The sequence below is a fragment of the Pithys albifrons genome, chromosome 11, assembly GCF_047495875.1.
Source record: "Pithys albifrons albifrons isolate INPA30051 chromosome 11, PitAlb_v1, whole genome shotgun sequence".
Taxonomy (NCBI): domain Eukaryota; kingdom Metazoa; phylum Chordata; class Aves; order Passeriformes; family Thamnophilidae; genus Pithys; species Pithys albifrons.
The window spans coordinates 1,643,579-1,665,082 of record NC_092468.1 but is presented as its reverse complement, the minus strand read 5'-3'; the positions used below and the strand labels follow the sequence as shown (position 1 = coordinate 1,665,082).

General features: G+C 48.5%; 1 protein-coding gene across 2 annotated transcripts in view; it reads left to right on the top strand.

Annotated features, from left to right (window-relative positions):
- Positions 1-21,504, top strand: part of PPP2R3A (protein phosphatase 2 regulatory subunit B''alpha) — a 52,506-nt gene that overhangs the window by 19,519 nt on the left and 11,483 nt on the right. For both annotated transcript variants that reach the window (XM_071567062.1, XM_071567061.1), the window contains exons 3-7: positions 9,285-9,545; positions 11,686-11,789; positions 14,315-14,417; positions 16,124-16,198; positions 21,090-21,176. In XM_071567062.1, coding sequence (XP_071423163.1) covers positions 9,285-9,545; positions 11,686-11,789; positions 14,315-14,417; positions 16,124-16,198; positions 21,090-21,176 — 630 coding nt within the window. The remainder of the gene's footprint in view (positions 1-9,284; positions 9,546-11,685; positions 11,790-14,314; positions 14,418-16,123; positions 16,199-21,089; positions 21,177-21,504) is intronic.

Below are 21,504 nucleotides of genomic sequence, written 5' to 3'. Positions count from 1 at the left end.
TTCTCAAAATGCATCCAACACAATGTGAAACTTTTTGGAAGATCAGCTTTCATCATCTCACATGTTACAAATTGCTTTGACCTGATATTGATTATATCTGTCATTTAAACTATACACACAATCTGCACTCTTTCCAAATGTTAATTATTCATTACTTCTAAATACAAATATTGAAAAATTTTGCCTTTTTCTGTTTGGTAATAGTTATTGAAATAAATGCAGATGTTAAGAGAATTGTAAGGTATCTCAGAATGAAAGATGACAAATGAATGGAAAATTAAATCAGATTATATTAAAAGTAAAAGACCTGGGGCCAAGCACTTGGGAACATGTTCATGTCATCTGGGCACCTTCTGTAATCAGGGCAGGTCCAACCTCTGCTTGTGTGAAGTCAGTTTATCTTGCAGTGGGTAAGAAGAGCCTGGAGATACATCCTGAGTTTTTCAGCCTCATTGACTCTAACCCCAAGACAAAGTCACGCTGTTGCTGCAGAGTTTCAGTGTGTTTTGAACCCAGTCTCAGCTGATGTCCTGCTGAGCTGTGCAGGGACACTGGATTGTTGGAGCCAGGCTTTGGGAACAGCCCAGGCCTGGGACAGTAACTCACCCACAGCTCTCAGGCACAGGCACAGGTGAGATCCTCTCTCTGTGCTGGTGGCCTGTGAGGGTGATCTGACATCTCTCACCTTCATCCTTTAAACTGGGATCCCTCCCAGCAGGGTTGGATTTGAGTTTGTGGTTCAGTTGGTCTGGCTGTTGAGATCAGATTTTTCTGCTGTGGGTTTTGCCCTGTTGATAAAACATTCTTTTCCTGTCCATTTCTCATAGTACTGTGCATTTATGGCTTTATTTGTACTCACCTTGTGTGCCTTGAGGATAGGAGGTACTGTGCTGGAAACCTGCTATCCCAGAACACTGGAATTCAGGCTCAGCAAGCCTTGCCTCTGATGACTTGTATTTTCCAGGTTATCAGTGCAAAACCCCCAAGCTTCCAGGATCCTTTGTGGCTGGTTAATTTGTGAATGAAAAGTAACACATCTGCCAAAGGCCACTGGAGCTGGAGGGGAGAGAGGTTCATCTCCTTCTGCAGTGTAAGCAGGGTGGGAGTTCAACTGAAGATGAAGTAATTCATTGCTTGCCACAGATGATTTATGATAAATCCCCTCCTGACATGCTGCTCTATGAGATGTGCAGCACTCCCAGCACATGGACCCTCCTGGGCTCTTTAGGCCTTGCCCTGATGTTTAGAAAAAAGTTGTCAGAGTGAGAAAAAACAAATTTTTTCCAAATATGTTGCATATGGATCTGTGTATCTTTCACTCAGTGGCAGTTTCAGTTAAAACATTCCTTCCTGTCTTTTTGGAGCTCCCCTTGTCATTCCCATCCTCATCCTACTACTCTGTTAGGCTTCTATTCGTTGGGCTTCATGTTAACCTTGGCCTTCCTACAGGGACCCAGGAAAAGGACATCAGAGGCACATGTCCAAGGCAAGCTCTCTGTTTGTGAGACTCAGCCAGACCTGTCCATTCCTAATGCAGCATCCTGATAAGAGCAAGCCCTGCTAGCTAGAAATGAGCCATGTTGTGGAACTTGGCTGCTTTGCCAGGTTGCTTTCTAAGGTTTTAAAGTCAGGGAGGGAAAGCAGGGCATGGCACTCTGTTCATTTGGTGTGGTAAGACCTGGATTTAGGCCTTTGTTCAGCACCATCCTCGTGGTGGGGGAGAGGGAGAACACACTCCTAACAAGCCTGGACAAAGCAGGGCTTTGAAGTCTGTTTGCTCCAAGTTGTGCAGAGAAGGGGTAGACTCTTGTCCACTGAGAATTGCTTTGCCTTTGCCTCATGAGAGTTATGGGGAAAGTGAATAAAACAGTGGTGCATTTTGGTGTCTTCATGAAAACGTTGACTTATGAACCACTTTGGAATGCCTGAGTGTATTATCCAAGATTGTCCATAATTATGTGCTTGTTTGGCAGCAGGGAACTAGATGATTTGCTTTTTCCAAGCAAGAGGGAAAAATTGATGTTTTTTGAAAATTACAGCCTTTGGTCAAGAGTGGGAACTGATGTTTCTCCTTTGCCTCATCACCCCACCAGCAGCCCCTCCAGCCACGGCCATCCCTCAGGCAGGGGCCATGGCTGAGCTTGGTGAACTCTGCTCAGGAGTGCCCTTGGGTCTCAGCACTGGAACACAGAGCAGGAACTGCTGGGGGAGATGGTATATTTAGCCACTTCTGCAGTGCAGCTAATTTTAGTGCCCCTGGTAGTGGTGGTGGGAGCTTCCTTTCCCGTGTTACCCCTGGCCTATTACAGGCCAAGGACAGATTGTCTGTCATGTAGCCAGCAGGGAAATAGATTCAGTTGTAGATCATGTTTCTCAATTAAAGTATTACAAGAAGGCAGAAGATCCTGGTGGTACTGAAAGATACTTTGAATATTGGTCAAAATAGGGAGCTTTGGCTTCAGGAGTGAGATAAAATCTCTAGATGTTGTCCTTGTGAAGAGAGAGAAGACACAGTATGTTGAAGCCATTTGCCATTTTTTGCCTGTAAAAAATCCAAACCAAGAGTGCAACGTGCTGGTCTTGCCGTGGTCTCCTCCAGAGTCCCTGTGCCCTCCTGGAAAGGGCAACATCTGCTTGGGAGCTGCCCAGGATGATGATCAAGGAGAGTTCTCTGCGGAGGGACCCAGACCTGGGAGGGGAACTAGCTTTCCTTGCCAAGGGCTGTGACTTTGTGCTTCCATCTCGGTTCAAGAGGCGGCTGAAGTCCTTCCAGCAGGCCCAGGTTTGGACGCTTGGCATTTCTTTTTCTTTGTAATTTTTTATTGGGTCAGAGAATCAATCTGTGTCCCCTCTAGGCGTGTCTATTTGCAGAAAGTTATTTGCAGCTAGATACCAGCAGGTTTAAAAATAAACCTTCCAGGCTTACATTGCAGAGTTAAAATGTCTTTGTAAACAAGGGGAAGAACTAACAGCAAGGGCAGTGATTTAATAATGGGAAGAGGTGTGTAAGAGTCAATTATTCTCTGTGGGTTTCTTTGTAAAAAACATCAGTGTATGTGATTGCTCTGTGTGTTGTGTGTGGGAGATCCACAGTGTGCCTCTGTCTGTCGTGGGCTGTGCTCTCAGCTGTACAAATCTGTGCACAGCCCATCCTACCTGGCTGTGGGTTTTGTGATTTTATCATCACAAGGTGGTTCTTTGTGCTGTTCTGCTCTCTCTGTGCAGTGGCTGAAGGAGGCCATAGAACCATTTAGGCTGGAAAAGACTAAAGATCGCAGAGTTGTAGCCAAAGAAACGGCTGTATGTCTTTGGTGAATCCCAGCTGCTGTTCTTGCTTTCCGGGACAACTGGCAAAAGATTGCAGTAATTTATGCCAGCACATCAAATGGACACACAGTCTCTCCAGATTTGCAGGGGGTCACAGGATGCTGAATCAGCCCATGCTGAGCTCCATCTACACGTAAATAATCAGTGACCCAGGGAGGAAGTTAAAAAGTTGCAGTGAGGAGCAGTGCAGCTGTTTCCTAAGAAGAGCCATCAAAGTTGCTGCACGGCACATCGTGGCGAGTGTTTTCACGCTCTCTGGTGACAGGTTAGGGGATGTGTCGGGGTTAATCTCTGGAACGTGTGTTTTTCCTTCCCTGGGGGGAATCGCATGAGGTAATATGTGCGGTAACAGCCTGGGCGGGACGGGAGCGGGTCGGGAGAGGCTGAGCAGGGCCAGGCAGAGCTCCCTGTGCAGACCTGACCGAGCACAGCCCGGGGACTCTGCGGGCAGGGCTGGGACCTCCTGGGGGACCAGCCGGAAAACTGACCCAACCTTGGGCACACGAGCAGGACTGGAATGCACCGGGAATCGCTGCCCTGGGGCTGCAGATCCGAGCCCAGACCTGCTCCAGCTGAGAAGAGACTGTCTCGCTCTTGTTCCTTGCAGTCGCTGTTCCTCTTGCTGCCTCCTCACTGTGCCACCCTGGGCTCCACGGGCCTTCCGCAATAGGACAAGGGGGCACGGGCTGAGCTCTGCCAGGGGAAATTTAAGTTGGAGATCAGAATAAACCTTTCCAGAGAGAGTAATCAGGCATTAGAATGGCCTGCCCGGAGAGGGGGTGGATTCACCATCCCTGGAGGTTTTTAAACTGAGATAGGATGTGGCACTGAGTGCCATGATCTGGTGAAGGGACTGGAGTTGGACCAAGGGTTGGACTTGATGATCTCAGAGGTCTTTTCCAACCCAATCGATTCTATGATTGTATTCTATGATTCCTGGGAGCTGCCTTAACTCAGAACACAGCAGAATGTCATCCAGCAATAAAGCCAAAGTCTGTGTTCTGCCTTTCCAAGCGGGTTCAGTGGGTTCCCTGAGGAGTCTGGTGAGCTCTGGGCTGGCACTGAGGGCACAGAGATGATGCACACCCAGGAGTGGGGGGCAGGGGGGAGGTGTCCCACTTGGCAGCAGTGAGATGTTGAATACTGTGCCTTGTGGGGCTGCACCTGTGGTTGAGCTGACCTGAGAGGGGAGGTCCTGGGGCTCAGACACAGAGGTGCTCACAGGTGAACACAGTGGTGAGAGGGAGGAGAGTGAGTGAGGGGCCAGGAGGGAATGGAGGAGAAGGGTTTTGGTAAACCCCTGTCTCAAGAGCTGTACACTTCAGTTCTTGTGCTTGTCCTTTGCAGGACTATTTATGGCAGGATCAGAGAGCCTCCCATAGCAGTGCTGGGAGGAAGGGAGGTCTCTGATCCAACATCTCACGTGTAAGATGAGTATTTGAAACACTGAATCACATCAGCACTGGCTTTTCCAAGTCTTGGGAACTCCCCACTCCCTTCCAGTGACCTCTTGCAGGCTGTACTACCCTCAGTGTCCTCCAGCCCAACCCTCCCAAGCTGCAGTTTATGGCCATTGCCCCTCTTATACTATGTTCCACTGCAGAGTTTGGTGTCACTGCCCTTCCCAGAGCTGCAGGCTGTGCCTGGCCCATCCCTTGTTCCCCCTGCCTGTCCAGAGACAGGCCCAGCCCCTCAGCCTGTCCTGATCCTGAGTTGCTTAGGTAGAGTTTGTTTTAATGTTTGTTTTTCCGTGATTGAACTTTGTTTCTGCTGGTGAGTTTGTCTCCTAACAGAAAATGCTCTATCCAGAAATCATTTTCTCATAGCTCTGTGATGTTTGGAACCATGTGCAGATGAGCCTTTGTTGTTCTTGCTGTCCTTAGAAATGGGTAAGAAAGAGGCATCAGGAAGGATATGGGAAAGGAAGAGAAGGTCTGGGTGAGAGAGACAAACCAGCTCTGGAGAAGTGATGAGCCTTGGGGATGGCTTGTGTCCAGTTACCATCACACTCCAGTGAGGCAGGAACTATGAAAAATGCAGGGAGACATGAAGTCAGCTCTGTGGACTGCGAGAACCCAGTCTGAGTCACTGCACCCTAGAAAAGAGGATTACAGAGTCCATGTGGAAAAAAGGCAAGAAACTGGCAAATGTATTATCTGTGACCCTGCTGGGCAGTGGGAGGAAGGAGTAGAAAGCATTGGAGCACTTGCTGTGGCTCTGCTTCCTTCCATGGAGTGCTCTGCTGGGGTTGGCACATCCCTGGGAGGCAGGCCAGGGTGGCAGAGGTTTAGTCTGTGCTTTGTTTGTGTAGCTACAATGAGGCTGTAGTTCTGTCTGGTTTATTTATAGCACAGAGGTCACTGTTTTGGTCTGTCCATAAATAAATTGTATGACTGGCAAAAGGTGATACAGTGGATGGACAGATTTTAGTTAAGGTAAATACACAGTTCTATAACAAAGTGTTTAAAATGGGCTTTGATTTCATCTTCCTCTTGAACAAGAAAAGGAAAAAAGGTCTATTTATTGTTAACAAAGCTAAAAGATTTATTAAGGTTTTTGTAGTCTCTTTCTTACTTGTCCTTTCTGACAATGCACATCCCTTGGAGAAGTGTTCCACTAAGCAAACAATGGTTAAGGCTAATCTTTTTGCAGTAAGAAGCTGTTTGTTTCCAAGGAATTCCCACAGAATTGCCCTTTATACCACATTCTTAATTTTTTTTCACAAAAAGTTGTAATGAACTTCCAGTTGTCCCCACAGTGGTGCACATCAGGTTATCCCCAGCCCAGAGCATTGACTTGCAAGATTGGTCTGGGGCTCAGGATCCTCAGGGGGTGGTTGCTGCTTCTTGTTTTCAATTTGGGTCGTAGACAGCTCATTTCTTACATGAGAAGGAAGAGGACAACATTCACAAACTGTATTTCTGTTCCTGAGGTAGAACCTGAAAAGAAGCCATCCATGAGCAGAGCCTCCACCTCATTTGGCTGGGGCAGAGCAGGAGTCAGTGAGTCAGTCTGACTGGGAAGGCCAGCTGCAAACTCCTTGCTCTGAACCTTAGCAGAGCTCCCTGTGTTTCTCCTATACATCTCTGACCTTCTGGATTGTGTGTTGGTTGTGGATCAGGAAATTAATGTCCCTTCTGAAGCTGTGACTTGTGGTTTGTGAGAGTTGTGCTGGCTGGTTCCTGGCTGTGGGAATACCTGGAGGAAAAGGAATTGCTCTGGTTTTTTGGGAGGTGGAGGCCTGGGCAGAGTGATGAGCTGTGCTGCAGAATGATCAGCTGCTGTGCCATGTCGGGGGGTATGTGATGTGCAGGAGAGAGGACAATGGCACAGTGCTGCTCTGGCCTGCTGTGGGGGTGTGTCTTCACCTTCCAAGAAAAGAAAAATCTAATTTTATAGTTGCCTTGTACTGCAAGAGAAGGGGATATGTTGTTAAAGTGAGGAGTCGGTGTCCTTTGAAAGAGTGTCTTGTGGAAGTTGGTGTTAAATTTGAGTCATTTCTCAGTTCCTGCCCGTGCTGGCAGCCAGCAGTGCCTGCGTGGCCTGCAGAGATCAGGGAGCAATAAACCTGTTTGTGAGAAGGGCCTCCAAGCAAACTGATGTCAAGTCCTATTATAGAAGTCAAGTGGCTGCAGTCGGCACCTCGATGTCTGTTCCAGCCTCGCATTGTTTGTATGAATATGGTGCTGTGAGAGGCAGGCAGGGATTTCCCTCTGCTGCCATCCAGAGAGGGAGAACCACTTGGAGTGGGGTCCTGGCAGGGCAGGGCAGGGCAGGGCAGGGCAGGATGAGGGCAGAAGTGGTGCTGGGGAGAGTTCCCCAAGGCAGATCCCTGGCCTGGGGCTCGGCTCCCTCCCCAGACACATCCAGCCTGGGTGGGCTTTGCCTCTGTTACTCCACTGAGGAAAGGGCAGAAGGAAGCCAGGAGAGGAGTTGTCTCCTGTGACAACTTCTGTGAGCTGTGCTCCCAAAGCTTAACCCCTGCCACTGCCCTGGGTCACCTGCATTGCCCTGCTGTGGGACAGAGTACCCAGGGCTGGTGCTTCCCCTGCCCTACAGCTCTCTGGAGCCCCAGGAATGCTTTGGGAGTCAAAGCTGGCCCACTCTGGGCTCTGATAGCACTCAGGATCAGACCCAGAGGTGTGCAGTGTGTGAGAGAGCAGCAAAAGTCAAGGAAGATGGGAGGGAGAACAGAGGGTGATGATCACACTTGTTCTCCAGTGGCTGAGCTGCACTGAGGGCTGTCCAGACTCTGAGTGCTGGTATTGATAGAAAATATGGAAGGCTGGAAGTGACCTTCAGCTTTTCCTGTGTTTCAAGGCTCAGGAGAGGAAGATGTAGAGTCCCAAAGCCCAGGTTAGGATGTTCTGCATAAGCAGGGACGGAACAAAATGTGCTTCAGCTGGCAGTGCCAGTGTTCCTGCTCCTGAAAGGGCACAGCTCTGGGGACAGGAGAGGTCCTCCTCATTAAAGAAAGAGCAATGAAGCAGGGGAGTGAAGAGGAGGAAAAGCCTTCCTCGTGGTCTCTGATGACTGTGTTATAAAGTATTACAAACTGCAGGTAAAGACAGGCTTAAGGAAGCTTTTACAATTCTCACTTCTTCACCTTCCTGACAGCAAACCCACGGTAAGCTGTGGGGTTTGGTATGTGGTAAGAAAAAAGCTCCAAGTTTATGGAAAATAATAAGGCAAAGAGTTTAGTCTGTTCATCATATACATTCTTCTGCATTTAGTGAACTCAGACTTGGCTGCTTTATCCTCAAACCATTTTGTTTGGAAACATTTAGAATAAACAAACTGGAAGTCACAGCTGTATTTACTTGACTGTTGCCTTATGAGCCTTATCACATATGTTGTTACATTAATAATAACTCTTGCATTGGAACCATTGTGCAGTGGGAAAGCCTGTTCCCAGGAAAGATTGTCTTCCTGGGGGAGCAGGGAATTCGTCATCCCTTGGCATTCCAGCAGCTGAATTCTGCTGCTTATACTGTAACTACTTGTCAAAGCTGAAAAAATGTTCCCTCCCATGTCAGAAAAATTTGCTGGGTTAGGACCTCATTATGGACTTAAATACAAATTCCTCCTGTGATGAAAAGCATTGATGTAGAGCTGGAACTAGAGATCCAGTGGGGAGGTGATCCAGTGGGGACCACCCTTATCTACAGAGCCACTGGAGAGATGATCCAGTAGGGATCACCTTTATCTAGAGATCCATTGGAAGGTGATCCAGTGGGGACCACCCTTATCTAGAGATCCATTGGAGAGGTGATCCAGTGGGGATCACCATATCTAGAGATCCATTGGAAGGTGATCCAGTGGGGACCACCCTTATCTAGAGATCCATTGGAGAGGTGATCCAGTAGGGATCACCATATCTAGAGATCCATCAGTGAAGTGATCCAGTGGGATCACCATACCAGCCATGTGTTTATTACAGACAGGAGAGGGCTGATAGGAGAAGCCATCCTGTGGGTGCCTGATGGTGCTGTGCTGGCTGCTCCTGAGCCCTGATAGGAAAATTGGCTTACCAGTGCTGAGTACTTTGAACAAAATTAGGCCTTGGACTGCTGAAGTTGGGCACAGAATAAAGGGCTTCCTGAAACTGAGAAGGCAAATCTTTTCTTAATTTATCCATGAAGCAGTGCTTTGTCACAGCTAATTATGTTCCCAAGGGATAGAAAATGCCCTTGTTATGAATGTAAGTTTGGTCATACTTGAGGCAACATGTTTGTGTGGGTGGGTGCTCTGTTTCTAAGGGGAAATACTAAACAGATTTTGGTACTTTGCTGTTTATGGGTCAAAATGAATTGCCTGCTTGAAGTTCATTTTTATCTCTGTGCTATAATTTCTTTGTTGGTGGGTTTCAATTTTCTCCTAATCACTGGGAGCACAAACTGTGTTTTCCTGCTCCGTGTGCTGTGCTGTTAAAAAGTGTTTATTTGTTCTATTTCCAGGTTCAAAGCAAACCAGAGAAGAAGGCTGGAGCCCCAGCCCCAGCCCCCCTGAAACCCTCAGCCAGCCCTTGCACCCTTCTGCCTGGGAATAAAGCCACCAGCAGCACCCCCTTGTCCATAAACATTCCACGTTTCTACTTCCCTAAAGGGCTTCCCAATGTCTGCACTAATCATGAAGAAATCATTGCCAGGATTGAAGAAGCCTTTAAAGAGTTTGAGGATGAGAAGGCAAACATCTGTGAAATGGGGAAAATTGCTAAGGTAACTTGGTGGACTTGGAGGTCTCCTCCAGCCTCAGTGGTTCTGTTCTCTAGGTTTTCAATTTTTGGGAGAGAGAGAATGAAACTAAAGCAAAGAATCGTGCAGCTGTTTTAGGGAAAAAAGAACTATTATCTTATTGTGCTGAAGTTTTTTGTTTAGGTTAAGATAATAGTAACCAAAGCTGAGCTCAGTTTGCTGTTTGTCACGTCAGACCTGTGTGTTTGTCCTTGCTGTGATTTACAAAATGGTTCTCTCAGAATTGTATTTCTAACAAATACAAATGGCATTTTGTTTTTCTGTTCCCCCATAGTTGTGCTCAGGAGATGGCAGAAGCTTGTCTGCCTCTGCCTTCAGGAGTGCCAGCTGCCTTTTTTGGGGGGTTTTGTGGCTGCCCCTCTGGGCTGGGCCTGAGCTGTGGGTGCTGCTGTGCTGTGCTGTGAGAGGGCTGTTTCCAGCCTGCTCCTCCCTGGCCATGGAAGTGCTCAGGGAGCCCTCAGTGAGTTCAGTGTCCCCCACACAGGTGTTCCAGGCTGGGCTTCTGGCTCCAGGGAGCAGCACCAGCACCTGTGTGGAGCCCAGTGCAGATGGTGCCTGTTTCCCTCTCTCAGGCACAGTTTGCAGTGCTGTTGATCTAAAAGGACCAGTTGTCAGACACGTCTCATCTGCTCAGTTTGCCCTGAATGCATCCCTGGCACTGCAAACTGAGCAATGGTGCTCCTTCCAGGAGCAGTACTTGTTTTCCAAGGAGGAGGGTTTTCTGAAAGGAGGAACTAGGTTGGTTTGTTTGTTTTTCAGGGAATCTGGGCATGTTATTTGTAAACCTGCTCTGAAAACATAAATAGAAAACCTTCTTTGCTTGACCATAAAGGGTTTGAAACTGGTTTTATGACAAGACAGGCAACTGTGTGTGGCCTGTCATGTTCAAACAGGGAAAAGCAGGAGGGTGGTGCAGAGGAGACCTGTGCCTTTTCTGGTCCATACACAGGAGTGGCTCCATGCCATTTACCTCCTGTAAGGCTCCTTCTGGGCAGGGGATTGCTGACAGTGGTCCAGTCTGGGGGCTCTGAGATCAATGTTTCAGAGCTACACAAAGGAAACAGCAAAAAGTTCTCTCAGAGGGGCAGAAGCACAGTTGCCTCACACAGGCATGGCTGAATCCAAACCAGTTCCTGGGCTGATAGAGGTTCCCACAGAAACATGCAGGCCTGGATGAGAAGCTGACAGTGGATTTGGAGGATAGTCCTGCCTAACAGGAGAGGTGGAAGAGACTTTGTGGGGAAGGCAGGGATGATGCCTGAGCTGCTGCTTCAGAGCACTCCTCCTTCCATTTGCTGTGATGTCCTCCCTGCCTGTGCCTGGCTTGCACTCCCTGCCAGGCCAGTGCTTTGGGAAGTTCTGGAGCCGTATCTGGAGTTGGGGCAGTGCTGGGAAGGTCTTTATGGTGAAGAGGGGGACCCTCACAGTGTGAGCAGCTGCGTGTTGACCACCAGTGTCAAGCCTGCTCTGCTGAGGCACTGGAGAGCCCAGAATGCCTGACTTTCCCTGGAGAGCCTCTGCAGAGGCTGGTTCCACAGTGCTGTCCTGGGAGTCCTTTTCTGGAATCCACCTCTTCCCATTTGTTCACTTCTGTTTGTGAAACCTGCTGAGCTCTAGCAGTGCTGGGAAGCTGGGCTGGGTGGAAGGTACTGCCCCGAAAACTGGGGTGGGAATTACTTCACCTCCAGGTCTTTCACCATGAATTGCTGTAATTAGCACTGAGGTTCCCTGGCTGCCCGTGGGCACTGAGCCCGTGCAGGGGATGGGTCAGGCAAGTGGGTGAGGGAGCAGAGGGAGGTGCTTGTCTCCCTGCACTGCCCTTCCTAGGGAATTTTGCTAAACAGCTCAGTCTAAGACAGAACTTAAGAGCTTGACAGTCCCAGATCCTTTTCCCAGCCTGACAGGATGTGTTTCTCAGCCACCTAAAAAAGGCATGAAGTAGGAAGTTATTGGTGAATGCTTGGCCTTGGCATAGAGCACAGGTCAGTCAGAAAGCCATTACCACTTTATTTCCCTCCTGGTAAGTCTCAATGGTGAATTTGGTGCAAAGAGGCTCCTCTTGGGACTGCTCTGTATTCCCCTCTATTCTGCTGTTTCCCCACAGGTCTGTGGCTGCCCACTGTACTGGAAAGCTGCTCTGTTCAATGCATCAGGAGGGGAGAGGACAGGAGGGGTATCTGTGCACTCCTTCGTGTCCATGTGGAGAAAGTGAGTACAGCAATGCCAAATTCTCTTTCTGGAGAAAGGGATCAGCCTGCCATAGAAGTATTTTTTTTCTTACTTCTTTTCCACCAGAGCTCTCAAATTGTTGTCTCTTCTTTAAATGTCTTATAATCTCCATCAGCTTAGGTTTTGTTCACCAAAACTTTCTAAAGTTTCCATATGGTATCAAACAATTTGGAAGCAGTTGTACAGATGATAAGTTGTTTTGGTCTAGTTGGCATATAAAATGTATTAACACCCTCCCCAGGAATATGTCAGCTATTCTGAGAGAGCTGATGGATGTCAGTGGGTTTTGGGTGTGTTCACCATGGGCCTTATTGCTGCTGCACTGGGGAGCACTGAGGGCAGTTTGGGACTTGGGAGAGGGGCAGGGGATGGTGAGACAGGACAGGAGGAATGTGAAATAAAGCATCATCACACAAGTGGGCACTTTGGGAGCTTTAACAGTTACCACCTTCCTCAAGCACAAAAGTCTGTGGGGCTTGAGAATCCTTTCCACATCCCCCTGTCAGGGCTGCCCTGGGAATGAGAGCTCTGGAGGTGCTCAGACTGGAGGTGTGACAGGGAACACACTTGCTGTCTTGCCTCATCTTTTTCCCTCCAGGGCAGTTCAGGCTTTAGTCGGCTTTGGGAAACCTGAGCAACGTCTCCACCTCCTCTCCAGAGGGAGTTCTAATTTTTTACTTAATGGTTGCTCTTCAGGTTCTTGAAGTAGCCTTTAGCCCTGAATTCCCAAAGTATTTCCTGTGATGATGTTGTCAAGACAGCTTCTAGTTACCCTGGCAAAACTGCAAAAATGTGAGGGGTGACTGCAATCACTAAGTTTGTCTTGACACAGGCAATGTATTTACCTTCTTTAGGTTCCTCCAGTTACTCCTAATTAATCCCTCATGTGTAGTACCACATATTTTCACTCCTCTGATTTTCACATCCTTCAGACATTTGCATGCTGTGGTCATGTCCCACTTGTGCATCCTTTTAGCCACCCCATTTCCAAGCCAATCTTTGTGTGCTTTTCTCACTTTAATTGCTCTTTTCAGAAAAACTTTTGTCCCCTTCCTCTTCCCTTTTACACTTACAAAACCTTTGCTGGAAACACCAAAGGCAGAAGAAATGCAGTGTTCTGGCACAGTCAGACTGCAGCTCTGTGAACACGGGTGTGACTTCCCAACAGGTGTATCTTCAGCTGCTGGAGCCTGTTTTGAAGCACCTCAGTAGGTGACCTGGCTTTCCAAATGCCACATGCTCATTGATCTTGTCAAGTCTATGGGTATTGCTGAATATAAAGTGCTCCTGAATGTCACATCTTTTAGTTTGTAGCTAAAACATGGCCTTGGGATTCTTCTCTGTGTGCCAGATTTTTTAAGCTAAAACATTAGCACATCTTTCTGTGGCTGATTTAGGGTGTATCTATTAATTGACATTTACCATGATATGAATGTGCAGCCAAGGGATGGCTAAATCTAATCTTTTTTACTTATTTAAAAAAAGCCTTGTTCTTTTTTGTAAAGACTGCTTTTCATAGAGTGAGGAGGCCAGAATTAGCAGGAAAGGAGTCCCAGTGTGATCTCTGCAGAACTATTGTCAGTTCAGTGCTATGTTCATACACTTGGCAGGAGAGGAAGGTGGTGAATAATTACTCATAGTAGGTAATTAACAGTGCAGTGAATTTTCACAGGTATTAAAGAAAACAGGGTAACTTTCTGAATACTTTATTGTTTCCCATCTACTATGTGAACAACTTAATTGTCAAGTCATCTTCTATATCAAACAACTGTTTGATATATCCAAATGTTCTGCTCTGTTACTGGTGTTTGGTGAATGTCATGGAATTGTTCTTTTCATGAGTTTTTCTGTTTGGAGTGAATTGAGTGGCTATGATGCCTTTGACCAGCATGGTATGTTGTGTTAGAAGAAATCAGAGTCAAGAGTTGGCGTGTCAGGTGCAAACTGCCAGCCCAGGGCATGAGCCCACAGGCTCCCAGGGTGCTGAGTGCTGCTCGTGCAGTTACCCTGCTCCCCGTGCTCCTGAGCACAGCAGCCAGGTGGGACAAACTCCCAGGGCTGCTCCTTAGCCTCTAAGCACTGATCTTTCTGGGGGAATATTGATCTGCTGCAGTTTGGCAATATCCTCAAATACTGAACTCTGGTAAAGGGTTGTGTTGGAGAGGGTTCTTGTGGCATCCCCCAGGCTGGTCCTGTTGGCTCCAAGTGAGAGCAGTGAGTGTGCAGCACTTGGAAAAGGGAGGTTACTCACTCAGTAGCCGTGGAATCAAAGAACAGCCTTCAGTAAGAAACCTGGTTTACCACAGCAATGTTAACGTGGGAGAAACCTCCCCTGGGTGCCTTGGTGCTGCTGACAGAGGTGCAGGTGGTGTGGGCTCAGCTGCTGGGTGACCCCAAGGGGAGGCACTGCCAAGCACTGAGACACTTCCTGACCCCACGGGAGCTGCAGGGCCTCGGGTGACCCCTCGGGTGACCCCTCGGGTGACTCCTCTCCTCTCTCGCAGGGTCCTGCGGGGCTGCCACGATGACGCTGCCCGGTTCACAGCCCTGCTGGCCAAGCCTGGCTGTGACTACCTCCAGCAGGAGGATTTCATCCCGCTGCTCCAGGTACGGGACACAGCCGCGTGTGGTTTGCAGCTTCCTCATTTGCGTGTCTTTGGTTATCAGGGACAAGCAGACCTTTGGTTTGAACAGCACCTGGTGGGGTTTATTTTGGAGTGAAAAAGAAATAAGCATTTCAAGTGGGCTGTTCTGCTTCAGGACCAACCAGCTGCAAATCTTGCTGAGGGATTGTCAAAGTTTTGTGTAGTTTCTTGTCTCTGATTAGGATTCATATTCATCAGTGCCTGGTAACCAGGCTGAAATCTGCCCCACTTCTCTGTGTGGGTCTTGGGGAAAATGCCAGGTGCTGTTGGTACTCAAGCACAACATAAAAGTGTATTAGAAAAGTTGTAAAAGTTGCTTGGCAAGACAGTTATAACTGAATTTGTCTAGCAAGGCAACCAGATGCAGTATCATATACAAATCTTGGCAAAATTCCTGCAGTTCCAATTGCTCTGCATGTCCCTCTGATCTTGCTGGTGCACAAGTCTCCCTGCTTATTTTTTTCTAATGTTCAGGTTAAATCTGCGCATCGTGATTTAATTTCTTTCTTTTCCTTTCATTCACGTGATATTCTTGACAGTATCATTTATTAATTATTTGTGGCCACTTAGGCAGGCTCTGGATAGCTTTAGGGCTTCTTTGTAGTCTCCCTGTAGATCAAATCCATCTGCTGCCCTGATCATCTGTTGCTGCCTTTTCTGACCTTTGCACATATCCATACATTCCTCACACTGTGTTGCCCTCTGTGGAGATGCTGCTCTGGGGAATGATTCTGTGTCTGCTCTGCATGTTTCTGTCTCTCAGACAAAACTGGGGGTGTGATGGATAAATTCTGTCCTGTTCCTCTTCATCCCTTCCCCACTGGGCACACCACCTTTCCTGATGGATTGCAGCTCTGCTTTAGCTCCTGGTGCAATCCAAGGCGTGTCCAATCCTGTTTGTCAGTCAGAGACAAGCACAGTTACGCCATCACATCAGGCACGGTGTTACACTGCCCAAAACCTGGTCCCATCACACCCCTGAGAGCGCCACGCATGGAACAGGCAAAGCAAGGCTTGGCACTCTGTTAAAGGGTAGAGGACTCACACCTGTGGCGATTACACGGGCATCGCTTCATCCAGGACCTGAGCTGATTCATTCAGGGTCTGGGCAGTTTCTCCACCTCTCTGATCATGCAGATTTGGCATCATGAGCCAGTGTCTCACTTACCTTGAGAAAGAGGCATCTCCACGGGTACTTCCAGTAAGTTTTGGAAAAGCATTTGGGAGCTCACAGAGCTGTCATTGTTGTGGAGGACATAAAATGTGGCTGTCTCGAGGAATGTGTATTTCTGAGACCTGGCTCTAACAAATGTTAGTATCTTCCATGAATGGAGGGAAAAAGAGGTCTTGGAGAGCAGATGGTTGCATGGTCAGCTAATTTTTGTCTCATTCAATGAAAATGAGTTTTCATCTACTCACTAACTCTCTTCCTTTGTTTTTCTGTTCTTAAGTAAATCAAAATGGCCCAACAGGTGCGTATTGCCCAGAAAATGTATTATACTTGTCATTATAGAAGGTTCTCTTATAGATTAAAATATATCAGTTTAGTTTTATTGTTAATGCTGCAAATACAGTTTCGAGAGTAAGCAAAATTAGTGGTTTGTAAAGCCCAGTAACTTCTCAAAGGAGAAGAAAATCTCTCTCATTTTGTTTCCTCCTCTCTTGCAGGATGTGGTGGAATCGCATCCTGGCCTGACGTTCCTGAAGGACGCCCCGGAGTTCCATTCCCGCTATATCACCACGGTAGGCTGCCTGCCTTGGTCCCCTGGGATCACTGAGCCAGCCCTCCCTCTGGGGCCTCTCCCTGTTCCCATCAGCACCCTGCAGTTAGCTAAAGAAACAGGTGTTTTTAATATTCCTGGCAATGAGGTATTTTAAGAAGTGTTTCCAAAGGAGTAACAAATCTGCCTGTGTGTGCAGGGGGTTGTTGAGAAGGGTAATAATGATTCTTTCTGGTCTTAAGCAAATCTATAAAAACATTCTTTTTGTCCTGATGAGTGGAAAAGAGGTTCTTTGGTCTTTGAGAACTGCTCAGTCACCCCAGGTTGTGCTGGGCTGCTGAGACATGGAAGGCTGCCTGTTGGAAGGTTCCTGTCACTTGGGCATGGGGAATTTGGGGTTGTTCCTGGTAAAAGCATCCACTGCACACAAGGGTCTGCTGCCCAGCTCTCCTCTGGCCAGAAAGCCTGCTTGGGCTTTCTGTGTTTCCCAGCTTTTGTGCCTTGCTGAGGTTTGTTCTGTAGCTTTGTTCCAAGGCTGCAGTCAGGCTGGTGCTTCACCTGGCTAAGTTTGGGCTCTCTTTAAGATTGTCATGCTGAGTGTGAACCTTGATAAAAGGCATAAATGTTGGGGTGTTTTGTCTCTGCAGCAGTAGCAGATTGAAATGGTGACAGACCTGGTGGGAGCTGCATCCCAGCAGGGCTCTGGGCTGAAAGTTCCTGCTGTTTGCCAGCCAGGGCCTGCTGGGGACCAGCTGCCCCACACATGGCAGCTGGGAGGTCACTGGCACACAGCCTGGGGCCCTTCCTGTCAGGAGCAGGTGGCACAAAGACACTGTGGGTAAACCCCAAACTCTCACACTAATGTTTTATGGAAAGGTATAATGGGAATCAATTATAGATGTTTTAGATGCACTTGAACATGGCAGTGACCATCAGTGTGTAATCAAAAGCTCCCTTTGAGCAGGACAGCAGGTACAGTGAGCACAGTGACTGTCCACAGCAGACAGAGGAGTGGCCAGGGAATGATGGGCCACAGGAATGGGTGGGTGTGTGGAGTGCCTGTGGCACGTGTGCTCTGGTGTCTGGTGTTTAAGGTGCACCCAGGGGTGAGAGCTGAGAGATCTGAGGTCACACTGTTGGTTTCTGACTGCAGTACCAACACAGCCTGCCATGTGTGGCTGTTCTGCTGCCCGCTGGGTGCTGACAAAGGCAGCTCTGTGCCCCTGCCTTCAGGGGTTCCTCTAGAGTCACACTCTGTTCCCGTTCCTCAGGCATGAAACAGATGTCTCTGTAGAGTAATCCCCACATGGTCACCCTCACTGCACTTTCTGGCCTCGCTGGTTGTGGTCTGGGACAGCTGTGTGCAGCTGAAGTCCCACTCTGAGAAAGCTGAAGTGCCGGCTCCTACTGAAGAGCCTTTTCCTTCCTCTGTCCTCCTCCACAGCTTCCCTGGTGCTGGGCAGCCCCTCTGGCACCACCACAGAGCACACACCCAGACCCTCATGAGTCCGTGGAGCTGCCCTGTGCCCCCTGACCCTGCGTGTGTCCCCCTCCTGTCCTGCCAGAGCCCTCAGACAGCCTTTGCTGCTCTGCTGGGGCTGGAGGGGCCTCCCAGGCAGCCGGGATGGTGGTGCCGGTGGCTGGGTAAGGGCTGTGCAGCAGCAAACCCTGCCAACCTCCTCGTGTTGGCAGCATGGGCTGCCCTGGGTGTCTGTGCCCACAGCCAGCCCCTGCCTGGCTGCAGCAGAGCCAGGAGAGCTGGGCAGGCTGGCAGGGCAGGCTCTGCCCGTCTGCAGTGACAGCACTTGGCCCTCTGCAGCAGTGGGAGGTCACGTTTCTCACCTCTCCTTTCGCACACAGTCTGGCACTTTTCTCTTTGTGTTACAAAATCTAGTATTTCCACCAGGAGGTAATGAAGGAAACAGCTTTGCCCTTGGATTTTGAGACTACTTGGATCATTTTGATTGCTTCAAGGTAGAGTGCCTTATACCTCCTTACAGTGACAGAATGCTGTATTTGCTGCCAGTGCAAGAATGACAGTATATTTTCATGTTACAGAGGAGGCCTGTAAGGAGACATGGCTTTGTGTTCATGGCTGGATACAGTATCACTTGGTTGAGATCAAACTCACAGTCTAGGATAGGTAAGATGTACCTTTCAGCTCTCACTGCCACCTCAGCACCTTTTAAAGGTGCCTTTTGGATGCCCCAGGCTGGAATTTTACCTGTATTGTATCTGTGAGCTATTTTATTGCTAAACTAGTGGTGTTTGTTTCCACAGAGACACTCCTGAAGCTGGTGAAGATGATGCAGAATAACATGTGGCATTTGTTGTAAAGCTTTAAAGTGGGACTTCTGCCAGAACATTCAAACCAGGCTCAGAGTTAGCTCTGCATGTTGGGAAACTGTCAGCTAAAAGCAGCTTCAAACACTGTGCCTGTGGGAAAGTGCTTCAGTGTCCCTGGTATTACCCGTGTGAGGGTGTGAGGGGAGGGTGGCTGTGGGTGTTAATAAAGCTTTGTGGACTCTCCAGGAATGGTATTGCTTGTGTTCTTCTGTGGGAAGAGTGGGGAGAGGTCTGGAACTCATCCATCAGTGCTTTGGGTCCTGGAGGTTGATGACTTGAAGATAATGAGCAAATAGGAAGGGGCTCCTCCTTCCAAGGGCTTATCAGGAGTTGGATTTGATGACCCTGGTGATCCCTTCCCGCTCAGGATGTTCTGGGAGTCTGTGATTATGCACTAAACCATCTTCCATGTTGGGTAAAACAAAGCCAGTTATGGCTTTCAGTAAGACAAAAGTGACAAATGTGCCTTAAATACTGCAAATTGTGTCAGGTGGGATGCTTATGGTTGGAGTGTTTCTGGAATGCCTTGTTTTGGCAGCTTGGTTTTCACAACCCAGGAAAAAAGACAAGTATTGAGATTTTATACTGATACATGAACTGTGGACTACCCATTGCAAGTGGACCATTCTTTGGATAATGAAGCCTGCACTGAGTGACTGGGTGTGGAAAAAGAGATGAAAAGGGATCCCATTTTACCTCTGAATTCCTTATTTTTACAGCTAGGTGAGGAGGGAGCAGGTGGAACATGTTTGTCACTGTGGTCTGATAGATGAACAGTTTCCTATGTGTCACGAATGGGAATAGTTTGTTGTCTTTTATTACCCTGCAGGCAGAGCACAAGGAGCATTCCTGGTAAGGAGCCCTTTCTCTGCCTCTTGGGGTTGCTGTTTTGAGTCCTTGGAATGGTGTGAGCACCCTGTGCCTTTCAGAGTTGGTACCAAGTCACCAGGGGTGATAATGGGTTGTGGATGAGGTGAGACCCACTCCAGTCTCTGAGCTTGTGTGCAGTTGGGAAGCAAAAGCCAAACAAAGTCCAAAAATAGAGTCCAGAATGACAGCGGCTGCCAGAGGCATTAAAGGAACACACAGAGAGCTGCTTCATTGTGCTTAAGACCAGAAAAGATCATTGTGATTATCCAGTCTGACCTCTAACACAGGCCTGAGAACATTGCTCAGTGACTGCCAGTTGGGATAGGTCTATTTTTTGGTTTGTTTTTCCTTGAATTGACACCCACCTTTGGGAGGACATTCACCTTTGAGGCCTGGAGGGATGGAGAGCCTGCAGTCTTACCCATAGGTGTCATGTTCAGCTAAGTTGGGTCTATTAACTCTCTCTCTTCAGGACACATTTTTAGTCCTCAGATCATTCTTACTGCTCTCAAAATTGTGTGTGCCATCAGCATTTGCTGTCTCACTGCTCTGTGTACCCCAAAGCAGGCTGTGGAGGCCAATCTCATACTTGGTTCCAGATCTGTTCTGGACTCAGAACCAGCCCCTGTGTGGCTGAGTCCAAGCATGGCCCTCCAGTGGTGGTTGCCCACTTGAAACTAGTTCTGGTTAAGAGCAAACCCTGTAATCCCTGTAATGTCCATGTTGTTGTGTAAAGTTATATTTTGTGTTGAAATAACATACACTGAAGTCCAACAAAATTTTAGGATAATGTGTCAGCATGTCCAGAGTCATCAAAAGTTTGTATTGGGTTTGATCATCAAGAATTATCTTCCGTAGATTTCAGTGCTGATAGTCAGGTAATTCTGTTTCTCCTTTCTGTGCTGGGATGTTTGGTTGTTGTTCTGTGCCCTGTAGGTTTACTCCTGCCTGTGCTTGATCAGCATGGGTGTTTTCCCTTCTTTGTGATGGTGCTTGACAAGCTGGCAGGGCAGGAATTAGGAAGGGCTCTGGTGTTGAGGTGCTGTGGGGTGTGTTCAGACTGGAGGTCTCTCAGGAGTCTGAGCATCCCCCCGTGGTTTTCACTTCCTTTCCCCAGAGGCACATCAGGAAAGAAAGCAAAGGAGGCTTACACCTCCCTGGGGTAAATGCAGGCAGTTAATCTCTGTGGCTGACTTTCAGGGAGCCCCTGGAAAATGAGGCTTTGTTACAGGCACAATTGGTCAGACATCACCTGTACCTTTCACTTACACCTCCTGCTTCCTCTGTAGGAATCAGAAATCCTAACTTCTTTTCTTCCTAGTACATGAACCTAGAACCCTATTTCACTTGAGATCCGTGCAAGCTACAGCCCCTAAAAGCTGAAAAACTAGGTTTCAAAGTGATTCATCAGCCCTCTGAATATGTTTCTTGCATAAATAATTCATCTGCGTGGCCAAAAAGGTGAATTAAGAGCAGTGAAAATGTCTGCAGAGTGAAATGGGCAATACTGTTGATAAAGCAAATGTTACTTTCAGGCTGTGTAGAGAATCAAGGACAGTAGCACTACAACAAAGAACACCAAACAGTTTTCCTAAAGAAGTGTCCTTAGGCTGAGTGAACAAACCCAGCGGCTGTGTTTAAATTCTCACTGGGGTGTTTCAGGAGCTGGTTTCAAGAGCTCTGTGCATGTGTTGCAGGTTATACAGAGAATATTCTACGCCGTGAACCGCTCCTGGTCTGGGAAGATCACTCTGCCGGAGCTGAGGAAGAGCAACTTCCTGCAGGTCCGTGGGTTTGTCTGAACGCCCCCAGAGCGTGCAGTCCTTGTTCCCAGGCTGTGTGGGGAGGGAGCTGGGCTGGGGCAGGATGGGCCAGGACAGTGCTGGGGCTGGGCTGGGCTGGGCTGGGGCAGGATGGGCCAGGACAGTGCTGGGGCTGGGCTGGGCTGAGCTGGGCTGGGCTGGGCTGGGGCTGGGGCAGGATGGGCCAGGACAGTGCTGGGGCTGGGGCTGGGCTGGGCTGGGGCTGGGGCAGGATGGGCCAGGACAGTGCTGGGGCTGGGGCTGGGCTGGTCAGGGCTGGGCTGGGCTAGGGCAGGATGGGCCAGGACAT